Here is a 13,913-nt window from a genome sequence, read left to right on the forward strand (position 1 = left end):
GGTCCGTGAGTTTGAGCCCCGCGTCAGGCTCTGGGCTGATGGCTCAGAGCCTGGAGCCTGTTTCCGATTCTGTGCCTCCCTTTCTCTCTGCCCCTCCCCCGTTCATGCTCTGTCTCTCTCTGTCCCAAAAATAAATAAACGGTGAAAAAAAAAAATTAAAAAAAAAAAAAAAAGAAAATTCCTCTACAAACCTACAGCATTTGCCTAAACACACATTTTCATGGACTATGTATTTCTTGGGTAGGTGACTTTTCAGGGACATAGCTCTTTTTACATGTTTATTTTTAGTAAACTCAAATTTTGTACAATCCTTCACCTCTGGAATATTGGAGACAATCTCAAAAGTCACTCCACAGCCAGGAATAGAACTTCGATGTGACATCTTTTTTAGGAGACTCTGAGCAAAACCCTAGAGAAAAACAAAACAGAAAGATATGGTTTCCTACCTCAAAAACTGAGTGTTCATTAACAAAGCATAAGGGATACTGCATTCATTCTAACAAAAAGAAACAGAGTATATTTCCAACATAAGCAAGCTGAAATCCAAATCACTAAATAGAGACTCCTCAACTTCATTTTAGTGCACAAAACCAATTTATTAGATTCTTGCCACGTGACAGGTGCTAGACCCATTATATGAAGAGTATAAACCCAAAACTCTGGAAACAGACACTGGGCATCTGGTTCAGCTCTGCTTAAAGGCTACAGGAAAAAAAAGACTGTTGACTTCAACACAATAAAGTGACCTTCTGAGATGTAAGCAAGGACTGGTACTCTTATACTTTTTTTTTTTTTTTCCCAGTACAATGGACATCTTGCAGCATGAATATTGACAAGTTCAGGCATTAAATTCTTGACCAAAGCAGGATCGTTATGAAGAATGATTTAAGAGTGCATGGTCATTGTTTATGCTGACTGTGCTCTTTGCACAGTTAAGAATTGAACTGTTGAATTAATGCATAGATGACTCATTTGAAGATGCTGCTAAGACTGAACATCCTGTAGAGGTTGAAGAGAGCAGGGATGAGGGCAGAATACAATTGGTGAATCAAGATAAGAAGAAGAGAGAATATTAAACTGATGCCCAACTTTTTCCCTCATTCAAAAGGGAAGCAGGAAATATGTGAGAACCTCCGAAAAAAAATAGAAAAATCCAGCTGTTTGGTCCTAGAAGTACATATTTTCACAAACCTCCTTAATAATAATTTCTCTCCTCTTCAGTGATCTATAGTTAACTTTTTAAAAGACTGTAACTTTTATGGGGCACCTGGGTAGCTCAGTTAAGCCTCTCTTGATTTCGGCTCAGGTCATGATCTCCCAGTCTGTGGGTTCGATCCCTAAAGCAGGCTCTGTGCTGACACCATGGAGCCTGCTTCGGATTCTCTCTCTCTCTCTCTCTCTCTCTCTCTCTGCCTCTCCCCTGTTTGCTCTCTCTCTCTGTCTCTCACAAAATAAATAAATAAGCATGAAGAAAAAAATAAGAATAAAAATTAAAAAATAAAAATTAAAAAATAAAATAAAAACTGTAGTTTTAGAATGCAAACAGACCACTGATTTCAGCCCTTCATTCTACCCACTTCAGCCTTGCAATGCTGAGCCACTGCCAATTACACTGGTCAGAGCTCAGCTGTAGGTTTGTTTTCTTTTTAACGGGTGGGGAGGGAAGGTGTGGGTGCTGTTGTTACCTACTTTTTGCTTTCCTTCTGTATGGAACTACTGAAGCTGATTTGCACACATTAGCGTCATAAGGAAGTCCCTGTTCTTGTAAAAAGAAGCAAATTTTGGGAATGAAGTATCTGAAATCAGGAGGCAAAATGGCATGCCCTAAAACACTATTACATCATTCAGCATCAATTTGATAATGTCAAGTCATTTCAACCAGGGAAAAAATGTGGCAACTTCTTGTCGCTATAATAAAAAATAAAAAATAAAAACAAACTAGAGAAACACACACACACACACACACCCCAGAAGGAGTTCAGTGATGCCATGATGCACCCTTTCTGTTAAGGATTCTGTGGGGCTGGTGGTTGTCCCAGGGCAGTCTCAGTGCCTGGCAACCAGAATCTCTAGCTCAGGCATGGCAAATCGCTCTTCAAAACGCTCAAGAGCAACACGTCTTTTTCAATCCCTTAAAGACTTCCGAGAAAAGAGAGATGGAGAAGAGTGAACGGGAGCCACACCATATACGTCTAGCTAACCCGATGACCTGGATTTTATTGATGCTGGATTGCCAAGCTAAAGAGCTGCAATTTTAACAGCATTACCGCCAGTCTTCATTTCAAAGATTGATATCAGTGTGACATTTAGAACTAAAGATTAATTTTTAGGGGTGGAGATTACATCTAGGACTCTGTCAACCATGACTGTGCTCTTTTAAATGAAAAGATTTCTTTTCATATGTCCTGGTTTTAGTCAGTGTACTGAGAAGGCCTCAAAAAAAAAAAAAAAAAATGAGCACAGACAGTTAAAAGAATCTCCAGAATGAGCCTCCCAAGTCCTATATTTGCAAAGCCAATGAAAGAAACAGTTTATACCCTTACCTAGAAGTTTTCTACTAAACTAACCCCAGTCACATGGCACAAGGTCCTTCCTTTTCCAGCTGCAACTGGGTGGCCGGCCACGGCCCTGGCCCCCCCCCCCCCCCCCGCAGCACACCTGTCAACACTCTGCTTCTCATGGTCTGAGCCCTCCATGCCCTGTCCCTCCTCACTACCCCTGCACATGTGTTATCTCCTCTCCACAGAACAGTCAATTCCTCCTCTGCCTGCCAAACTCCCCTGTCTGTAAAGGAGTGGCTCGCATGCTACCCCACTCTCTGACACCTGCTCTGACTCCCTTGGTGTGAATTCTCCATCCCTTGGCCTGCAGCCTTCCAGCACTCAGGGAGCACCGGCATTACAGCACTAACCCAACAGAGACAGATCACCTGTTCATATATGTCTACATACACCAACGGACACTAGCTATTTCAAGATGCAGACTACTTCTAACTTATCCTGTTACCCAAAGCTTGACAGAGTACACTCTCTAAATATGTGAATCAGTGAATTAGCAGAGATGACTGAAAGGGAAGAAAGAGATGCAAAGCGGAGGGTAAGATGTCCAAACAACAGCAAACCTACAGAGAATCTTCACATCTTGCGTGACCCAAACGAAAAGTCAAAAAACAAAACAGTGAACTTCACTTTGACTGGGCTCTGTGGCAGCGAAAAGAATGGCATTAATTTGTGACTATGTAATAAGAAAGACTGATTGTAACAACTTAATGTTGTCTTGGAGAAGTCGGGATGGAATGTGCCAGAACGAAGCAGGCACAGTTACAAGACAGTAACAGGCACGCTGAAGAGAAAATGCTTCATAGAGTCTGCTTAGATGAGAGGCCAGAACAATCATTCCCTGGCCCTGCCCTCAACGTCAGGCCTGTGATTAAAGTCATTTCTTTAACGAGGATTAATGACTCACCTGCCGGCCATGAACATTGACACAAATTCGTTTCCGTAACACTAACTGCATGTCAGCTGGATGGCTGAGCTGGACTGTCACCCGCACAATCAGATACACTCGCTCATCCGCAGGGGTGCCTTTACTGAGCTGAGGACAGCTGTGCACTGCAGAGTCCCAAGAGGCTTCTGCTCTCACCTGCAGAGACAGAAAGAACATACTTTTCCCTCTCCTCCTGGAAAAACAAAACAAAACAAAACAAACAACAACAAAAAAACAACCTCACTAGGAAACATCTTGACGTGGCTACAGTCCTACAGGCTGGTCATGAGTGCAGATGTACTAGAACCTCCCTGAAAAGCTATGGGATAGGAAGATATGGTCTCCATCACCCTAGTCTGGGAAGAACAGAGCATGATGTTCCTGGCTGGCTGGCTTTTAAAATGTTTTTATTTTGAAAAATGCTCAAACATAAAGTGCAAATTCAGGACAATGAACTCCTGTATATCTTCCATCTAGAATCGTCAGCTGCTCAGGACAATGAACTCCTGTGTATCTTCCATCTACAATCATCAGCTGTTAATATTTTGCCACTTTTCCTTTCTCTTTCTCGCAACACATATACACGCAGTATTATTTTTTTGCTGCACTACTTTAGAGGAAGTTACAGACTTGTAACTCTACATGCCTACATACATTAACAAGTATCTTCTAACAGCAGGTACATCCTCTGACTTAACCATAGGATAATTATATTCAGGAAATTTAACATCAATAAAATACTATTATATAATACATAGTCTACATTCAAATCTTTCAGCTGTTCCAATCCAGGATCACTAACTGCATTTAGAGGTCATGTCCCTTTAGTCCATGTCAATCTGGAATGGTTCCCCACCCTTTCTTTGTTGCTCATGACACTGACTTATTAAAGAATGTACAGAATGTACAGAATTGTACAGAATGTATCACAGTTGGGTTTGTTGTCTTTTTCCCTGCTATTAAAGTTTTGCATCTTAGGAATACCACTAAGTGATAATGTGCCCTAAGCATCACATCAGCTTTCCTTGTTTAAACTATTTTATTGTTTTTCCGATATACTCAAAATTAGAAAATAAGCTCCCACTATATACCCATCACCCGGATTCAAACATTATCTAGATTTTGCCACACTGACTTCATCTTTTTTCTCCTCTTTAAAAAGCCTTTACCACAGGGCCACCTGGGTGGCTCAGTCGGTTAAGCGACTGACTCTTGATCTTGGCTCAGGTTATGATCTCACAATTGGTCAGGTTATGATCTCACAGTTGGTGGGTTCGAGCCCTGCATCAGGCTCTGCACTGACAGCACAGAGCTTGAGATTGTCTCTCTCTCTCTCTCTGCCCCTCCCTTTTCATGCTTTCTCTCTCTCTCTCTCTCTCTCTCAAAATAAATAAACTTTAAAAAAAAAAAAGTCTTTAGTAAAGAATTTCAAAGCAAATCCCAAACATCATGTCGGTTTATGATGGACCAAAGCTGACCTGAACTATGAATACTAACAGAGAGAGATCCTTTACCAGGAGGGGAAATAAATGGCAAATGGATGTAATTTGACCATCTACTCCTTCTGGAAGCAGTTCCAATCTTTCTGGAAGTCGTAATGAAAGGTTTTCATTTATGCATCTTGACAAATGTAAGCATTAAAGTGATTACATTACTGATTGTTTAAAAAGACTCAAGGAAAGGTTAAAGAAACTACTTTTCATCTGATTTTCCCTAGTTATGCTTTGTTTACCTCTCCATCATGCTGTTTTACAATCTGCAGTTCAAAGAACTCATCCTCTTCTTCTCCAGTGAGGGTAGCATCCCATCCACCAGCTTCTGGGTCATCAAGATTATCCTGGGAGCTGAAATCATCAGCTAAAAGCAAAGAAGTTCCATTAAATACAGAGATCATTTTAAGGGATAACCCTTACCAGCTAAATTTCAATGTGCTTGGTATTAAAATTCTACTGCCTCAAATTTCATTTGCTTTTGGCTCTAAAATCTTACATGACATGGAAGAGGACCATTAAACAGTTCTTAGAGATGGATAGACTCTCAAGAAATTATCTTATCCAATCTCTTACCTTTATGCTTTATTTTACATGGAAGGAAAATGAAGCCAAGATACCCAAGAGGTTATTCAAGGTCAGCCCATAAATGTTAATGATAGGATTATAACCGAAATTCCCTATTTTTTAGTGCACTGAAAAATGAGAAGCGAGAGTGATTCCAATTATCTGACAGTTGAGTTCAACAAAAGAATCAATTGGCTACATGAGCCGGAAACTTGGAGGGTTGCCCCCTGACCCTTTAGTTATTTAGTTCTAAGCCTGGACCTTCCAACACCCTATCCATTTTAAGCTTGTGAGCAGGCACCAAAAGTATCTTTTCTAGTATGTGGGCTTGTGTGGATCAAGAATGGGCAAAAGGCTGAACAAGCTCCTGACCATGTCTTGGAATATCCATACAAACAGGTCTTCTATAAGCTTATTCTTTTCCACTCTTACCCTCCTCCACATGCACACACAAGCACACACAAGAGCACCTCACCTATCTAGGAACCTAACATAAAAATAGGCTGGAGTAACCCTCAGCATGCAAGGCTCAAGAGAACAAGACAGGAGAGAGTGCTGTGGCAAAACATTGAAACCCCATCAGGTAGACAGACAGTAGAAATGGCTAAATATTATTTACTAACTCTGTGTGCATATAATAATTTTCCATATATCTAAATAAGTTAAGTAGTACAAAATGCTAAATACCTCAGATATTATAACTCACTTTCAGCTAGGTGGAAGAAACACACTGAGGACATCTAAACTTGTCTATTTAGGATAGTTAATTTTTTTTTTAATTTATATATGAAATTTATTGTCAAATTGGTTTCCATACAACACCCAGTGCTCATCCCAAAAAGTGCCCTCCTCAATACCCATCACCCACCCTCTCCTCCCTCCCACCCCCCATCAACCCTTAGTTTGTTCTCAGTTCTCAACAGTCTCTTATGCTTTGGCTCTCTCCCACTCTAACCTCTTTTTTTTTTTTTTCCTTCCCCTCCCCCATGGGTTCCTGTTAAGTTTCTCAGGATCCACATAAGAGTGAAACCATATGGTATCTGTCTTTCTCTGTATGGCTTATTTCACTTAGCATCACACTCTCCAGTTCCATCCACGTTGCTACAAAAGGCCATATTTCATTTTTTCTCATTGCCACGTAGTATTCCATTGTGTATATAAACCACAATTTCTTTATCCATTCATCAGTTGATGGACATTTAGGCTCTTTCCATAATTTGGCTATTGTTGAGAGTGCTGCTATGAACATTGGGGTACAAGTGCCCCTATGCATCAGTACTCCTGTGTCCCTTGGATAAATTCCTAGCAGTGCTATTGCTGGGTCATAGGGTAGGTCTATTTTTAATTTTCTGAGGAACCTCCACACTGCTTTCCAGAGCGGCTGCACCAATTTGCATTCCCACCAACAGTGCAAGAGGGTTCCCGTTTCTCCACATCCTCTCCAGCATCTATAGTCTCCTGATTTGTTCATTTTGGCCACTCTGACTGGCGTGAGGTGATACCTGAGTGTGGTTTTGATTTGTATTTCCCTGATAAGGAGCGACGCTGAACATCTTTTCATGTGCCTGTTGGCCATCCGGATGTCTTCTTTAGAGAAGTGTCTATTCATGTTTTCTGCCCATTTCTTCACTGGGTTATTTGCTTTTCGGGTGTGGAGTTTGGTGAGCTCTTTATAGATTTTGGATACTAGCCCTTTGTCCGATATGTCATTTGCAAATATCTTTTCCCATTCCGTTGGTTGCCTTTTAGTTTTGTTGGTTGTTTCCTTTGCTGTGCAGAAGCTTTTTATCTTCATAAGGTCCCAGTAATTCACTTTTGCTTTTAATTCCCTTGCCTTTGGGGATGTGTCGAGTAAGAGATTGCTACGGCTGAGGTCAGAGAGGTCTTTTCCTGCTTTCTCCTCTAGGGTTTTGATGGTTTCCTGTCTCACATTCAGGTCCTTTATCCATTTTGAGTTTATTTTTGTGAATGGTGTGAGAAAGTGGTCTAGTTTCAACCTTCTGCATGTTGCTGTCCAGTTCTCCCAGCACCATTTGTTAAAGAGACTGTCTTTTTTCCATTGGATGTTCTTTCCTGCTTTGTCAAAGATGAGTTGGCCATACGTTTGTGGGTCTAGTTCTGGGGTTTCTATTCTATTCCATTGGTCTCTGTGTCTGTTTTTGTGCCAATACCATGCTGTCTTGATGATGACAGCTTTGTAGTAGAGGCTAAAGTCTGGGATTGTGATGCCTCCTGCTTTGGTCTTCTTCTTCAAAATTACTTTGGCTATTCGGGGCCTTTTGTGGTTCCATATGAATTTTAGGATTGCTTGTTCTAGTTTCGAGAAGAATGCTGGTGCAATTTTGATTGGGATTGCATTGAATGTGTAGATAGCTTTGGGTAGTATTGACATTTTGACAATATTTATTCTTCCAATCCATGAGCAGGGAATGTCTTTCCATTTCTTTAAATCTTCTTCAATTACCTTCATAAGCTTTCTATAGTTTTCAGCATACAGATCCTTGACATCTTTGGTTAGATTTATTCCTAGGTATTTTATGCTTCTTGGTGCAATTGTGAATGGGATCAGTTTCTTTACTTGTCTTTCTGTTGCTTCATTGTTAGTGTATAAGAATGCAACTGATTTCTGTACATTGATTTTGTATCCTGCAACTTTGCTGAATTCATGTATCAGTTCTAGCAGACTTTTGGTGGAGTCTATCGGATTTTCCATGTATAATATCATGCCATCTGCAAAAAGCAAAAGCTTGACTTCATCTTTGCCAATTTGGATGCCTTTGATTTCCTTTTGTTGTCTGATTGCTGATGCTAGAACTTCCAGCACTATGTTAAGCAACAGCGGTGAGAGTGGGCATCCCTGTCGTGTTCCTGATCTCAGGGAAAAACCTCTCAGTTTTTCCCCGTTGAGGATGATGTTAGCTGTGGGCTTTTCATAAATGGCTTTTATGATCTTTAAGTATGTTCCTTCTATCCCGACTTTCTCAAGGGTTTTTATTAAGAAAGGGTGCTGGATTTGGTCAAAGGCCTTTTCTGCATCGATTGACAGGATCCTATGGTTTTTCTCTTTTTTTTTGTTAATGTGATGTATCACGTTGATTGATTTGCGAATGTTGAACCAGCCCTGCATCCCAGGAATGAATCCCACTTGATCATGGTGAACAATTCTTTTTATATGCCGTTGAATTCGATTTGCTAGTATCTTATTGAGAATTTTGGCATCCATATTCATCAGGGATATTGGCCTGTAGTTCTCTTTTTTTACTGGGTCTCTGTCTGGTTTAGGAATCAAAGAATACTGGCTTCATAGAAAGAGTCTGGAAGTTTTCCTTCCCTTTCTATTTCTTGGAATAGCTTGAGAAGGATAGGTATTATCTCTGCTTTAAACGTCTGGGAGAACTCCCCTGGGAAGCCATCTGGTCCTGGACTCTTATTTGTTGGGAGATTTGTGATAACCGATTCAATTTCTTCGCTGGTGATGGGTCTGTTCAAGCTTTCTATTTCCTCCTGATTGAGTTTTGGAAGAGTGTGGGTGTTCAGGAATTTGTCCATTTCTTCCAGGTTGTCCAATTTGTTGGCATATAATTTTTCATAGTATTCCCTGATAATTGTTTGTATCTCTGAGGGATTGGTTGTAATATTTCCATTTTCATTCATGATTTTATCTATTTGGGTCATCTCCCTTTTCTTTTTGAGAAGCCTGGCTAGAGGTTTGTCAATTTTGTTTATTTTTTCAAAAAACCAACTCTTGGTTTCATTTATCTGCTCTACAGTTTTTTTAGATTCTATATTGTTTATTTCTTCTCTGATCTTTATTATTTCTCTTCTTCTGCTGGGTTTACGCTGCCTTTGCTGTTCTGCTTCTATTTCCTTTAGGTGTGCTGTTAGATTTTGTATTTGGGATTTTTCTTGTTTCTTGAGATAGGCCTGGATTGCAATGTATTTTCCTCTCAGGACTGCCTTCGCTGCGTCCCAAAGCGTTTGGATTGTTGTATTTTCATTTTCGTTTGTTTCCATATATTTTTAAATTTCTTCTCGAATTGCCTGGTTGACCTACTCATTCGTTAGTAGGGTGTTCTTTAACCTCCATGCTTTTGGAGGTTTTCCAGACTTTTTTCTGTGGTTGATTTCAAGCTTCATAGCATTGTGGTCTGAAAGTATGCATGGTATGATTTCAATTCTTGTAAACTTATGAAGGGCTGTTTTGTGACCCAGTATATGATCTATCTTGGAGAATGTTCCATGTGCACTCGAGAAGAAAGTATATTCTGTTGCTTTGGGATGCAGAGTTCTAAATATATCTGTCAAGTCCATCTGATCCAATGTCTCATTCAGGGCCCTTGTTTCTTTATTGACCGTGTGTCTAGATGATCTATCCATTTCTGTAAGTGGGGTGTTAAAGTCCCCTGCAATTACCACATTCTTATCAATAAGGTTGCTTATGTTTATGAGTAATTGTTTTATATATTTGGGCGCTCCGGTATTCGGCGCATAGACATTTATAATTGTTAGCTCTTCCTGATGGATAGACCCTGTCACTATTATACAATGTCCTTCTTCATCTCTTGTTACAGCCTTTAATTGAAAGTCTAGTTTGTCTGATATAAGTATGGCTACTCCAGCTTTCTTTTGGCTTCCAGTAGCATGATAAATAGTTCTCCATCCCCTCACTCTCAATCTACAGGTGTCCTCAGGTCTAAAATGAGTCTCTTGTAGACAGCAAATATATGGGTCTTGTTTTTTTATCCATTCTGATACCCTCTATCTTTTGGTTGGCGCATTTAATCCATTTACATTCAGTGTTATTATAGAAAAATATGGGTTTAGAGTCATTGTGATGTCTGTATGTTTTATGCTTGCAGTGATGTCTCTGGTACTTTGTCTCACAGGGTCCCCCTTAGGATCTCTTGTAGGGCTGGTTTAGTGGTGACAAATTCCTTCAGTTTTTGTTTGTTTGGGAAGACCTTTATCTCTCCTTCTATTCTAAATGACAGACTTGCTGGATAAAGGATTCTCGGCTGCATATTTTTTCTGTCTAGCACCCTGAAAATCTCGTGCCAATTCTTTCTGGCCTGCCAAGTTTCAAAAGAGAGATCAGTCACGAGTCTTATAGGTCTCCCTTTATATGTGAGGGCACGTTTACCCCTTGCTGCTTTCAGAATTTTCTCTTTATCCTTGTATTTTGCCAGTTTCACTATGATATGTTGTGCAGAAGATCGATTCAAGTTACGTCTGAAGGGAGTTCTCTGTGCCTCTTGGATTTCAATGCCTTTTTCCTTCCCCACTTCAGGGAAGTTCTCAGCTATTATTTCTTCAAGTACCCCTTCAGCACCTTTCCCTCTCTCTTCCTCCTCTGGGATACCAATTATGCGTAGATTATTTCTTTTTAGTGTATCACTTAGTTCTCTAATTTTCCCCTCATACTCCTGGATTTTTTTATCTCTCTTTTTCTCAGCTTCCTCTTTTTCCATAACTTTATCTTCTAGTTCACCTATTCTCTCCTCTGCCTCTTCAATCCGAGCCGTGGTGGTTTCCATTTTGTTATGCATTTCGTTTAAAGCGTTTTTCAGCTCCTCGTGACTGTTCCTTAGTCCCTTGATCTCTGTAGCAAGATAATCTCTGCTGTCAGCTATACTGTTTTCAAGCCCAGCGATTAATTTTATGACTATTATTCTAAATTCACTGTCTGTTATATTATTTAAATCCTTTTTGATCAGCTCATTAGCTGTTGTTATTTCCTGGAGATTCTTCTGAGGGGAATTCTTCCGCTTGGTCATTTTGGATAGTCCCTGGCGTGGTGAGGACATGCAGGGCACTTCCCCTGTGCTGTGGTGTATAACTGGAGTTGGTGGGCGGAGCCACAGTCAGACCTGATGTCTGCCCCCAGCCCACCGCTGGGGCCACAGTCAGACTGGTGTGTGCCTTCTCTTCCCCTCTCCTAGGGGCGGGATTCACTGTGGGGTGGGGTGGCCCGTCTGGGCTACTTGCACAATGCCAGGCTTGTGATGCTGGGGATCTGGCGTCTTAGCTGGGGTGGGTAGGCAAGGTGCACAGGGGCAGGAGGGGCAGGCTTAGCTTGCTTCTCCTTAGGTGATCCACTTCAGGAGGGGCCCTGTGGCAGCAGGAGGGAGTCAGATCCACTGCCGGAGGTTTGGCTCCGCAGAAGCGCAGAGTTGCTTGCGGAGGGAGCAAGTTCCCTGGCAGGAACTGGTTCTCTTTGGGATTTTGGCTGGGGGATGGGCAGGGGAGATGGCGCTGGCGAGCACCTTTGTTCCCCACTAAACTGAGCTCTGTCGTCCAGGGGCTCAGCAGCTCTCCTTCCCTTTGTCCTCCAGCCTTCCCGCTTTCTGAGCAGAGCTGTTAACTTATGACCTCCCAGACGCTAAGTCGCGCTTGCTGTCGGAACACAGTCCGTCAGGCCCCTCCGCTTTTTGCAAGCCAGACTCGGGGGCTCTGCTTGGCCGGCTCCCTCCCGCCAGTCCGTGGAGTGCGCACCGCCTCACCGCCCTTCCTACCCTCTTCCGTGGGCCTCTCGTCTGCGCTTGGCTCCGGCGACTCCGTTCTGCTAATCCTCTGGCGGTTTTCTGGGTTATTTAGGCAGGTGTAGGTGGAATCTAAGTGATCAGCAGGACGCGCGGTGAGCCCAGCGTCCTCCTACGCCGCCATCTTCCCTGACCAACCTCCTAGGATAGTTAATTTTAACACATGGTTTTCCTGCAGATATTTAGGAATGTAACTGCTGACTTTTAACTTATTTTTAGCTCTTTAATGTACCTTTTCATTTTTATTTTCCTTCCCTGGGCAGAGTATAGGTAAAATGTAGCCACATCCAAAACATTTTACATGAAGGAGAAAAAAAGAAAGGAAAAATTGACAGGTTCTCATAACTAAGCAATGCAGGAATGAAGGGCATAAGAACTCACAGAAAAAATAAGAAATTTATTAGATAGTTCTAAGAAAACACCAGATAAAAGAAGCATGCTACATAAGGATCTCTTTCCAGACAGAAGTCTTTTCCTAGGAATTAAAGAAAAAATTATTTTAAGTGCAAGAAAATACTACCACTACACCCTAACCTGATGATGAGAACAAAGCATATGCACAACTGTATAGATTATAGATTGAAATGTGAGAACGCACCATGATGAAACATACCTATCACTGCTACAAAAAATATTATTCTTACAGAAAAGTCATTCTTTGTCAAGTATCAGTGTCCCTCAGCATACATAATATGCATAAAATGCATATATACATAAAAAATGCAAACTTCGTTAGAATCCAGGTGTTACTTGGACACTAATTTGTCAGAGGTAAGCCTTCAGAAAGCACCTCCTAACTTACCATTTAAGTCAAGGAATATAACAGGAATGTGTGTTTCCATCCCAGGAACTGGGGTCCTAAAACATAATGAACAAAGAGCATCTCAAATAAAGCAGACTTTCTGAGCAGCATGTACCTTGAGTCTCAGCATTAATCCACACTGAGAATAGTACAGATGAAGCCAATAATAACTGTGGGTATTGTGTTTTTTTATAATTTCACATCAGAGATGCCCCTAAACTGACCTGTAACTGCTGTTGCTTTTCACTGGTGCTCTCATGTATAATTATCATATGCTCTGATACTAGAATTCAGTCTTCTAAGATACCTCTACCTGTTTATAATACAGCTCACTTGTTTAAAGTTACTTTTTTATAAAATTACATACCGAAGGGCCTCATATGGCTTAATTTACTATTTTTAATTTCGATAAAGTGGCACAGAACATTTGCTGACAGTACAGTTTAAGCCAGCCCCAAAACCCAAAACTCCTGGAGATGCAATTTTATTATGACCGAATGGTCTTTTAAGGGAATGACCCAAGTAATTAACATATTAACTTTTTTTTAATGCTAAGTGCACTGGTATTAAATATTGATTTAGATTCTCAGAAATCTTAATTACTTGGGCCAATAACAATATTATTTAATAAAACACGGTTTTAGGCCATAGTTATTCCAATTCATGAAAATAATTTAACACTTCCTCTAATTCTTTTCCCCTGTGCTAGGATGAGTCTTCCATTAATTGAAACACAGGCAAAATTCATACAGAAAGCAGGCAGCTCAGGGAACACCTGGAACATCAGAACACATGTGACGGCATTCATACCATTCTGCTGGGGCCCCTGGAATGCCACTGCCGGCAGAGGGGACCATTACTGCATTCCGCTCCTCGGTCAAGGTCAGTCTCATCTCTAGAAGTTGAGCTTCACGGTCGGCATCATCCTCTGTTTTATCTAGAACATCAGGAATAAGGATGAAATACAGATTTCTCACACAGATTTCTTACTTGATATTTACACTTCTGTCCAGGGTATCCACAGGATTT

General features: G+C 41.0%; 1 protein-coding gene across 2 annotated transcripts in view; it reads right to left on the reverse strand.

Annotated features, from left to right (window-relative positions):
• KIF13B (kinesin family member 13B) overlaps positions 1–13,913 on the reverse strand; it is a 209,443-nt gene that overhangs the window by 56,362 nt on the left and 139,168 nt on the right. For both annotated transcript variants that reach the window (XM_040467565.1, XM_040467638.1), the window contains 5 exons: positions 13,695–13,821; positions 12,885–12,940; positions 5,219–5,343; positions 3,466–3,642; positions 317–409 (listed from right to left, as the gene is read on the reverse strand). In XM_040467565.1, coding sequence (XP_040323499.1) covers positions 317–409; positions 3,466–3,642; positions 5,219–5,343; positions 12,885–12,940; positions 13,695–13,821 — 578 coding nt within the window. The remainder of the gene's footprint in view (positions 1–316; positions 410–3,465; positions 3,643–5,218; positions 5,344–12,884; positions 12,941–13,694; positions 13,822–13,913) is intronic.

This window comes from Herpailurus yagouaroundi, unplaced genomic scaffold (genome assembly GCF_014898765.1).
Source record: "Herpailurus yagouaroundi ecotype Mexico unplaced genomic scaffold, PumYag 28, whole genome shotgun sequence".
Classification (NCBI taxonomy): Eukaryota; Metazoa; Chordata; class Mammalia; order Carnivora; family Felidae; genus Herpailurus; species Herpailurus yagouaroundi.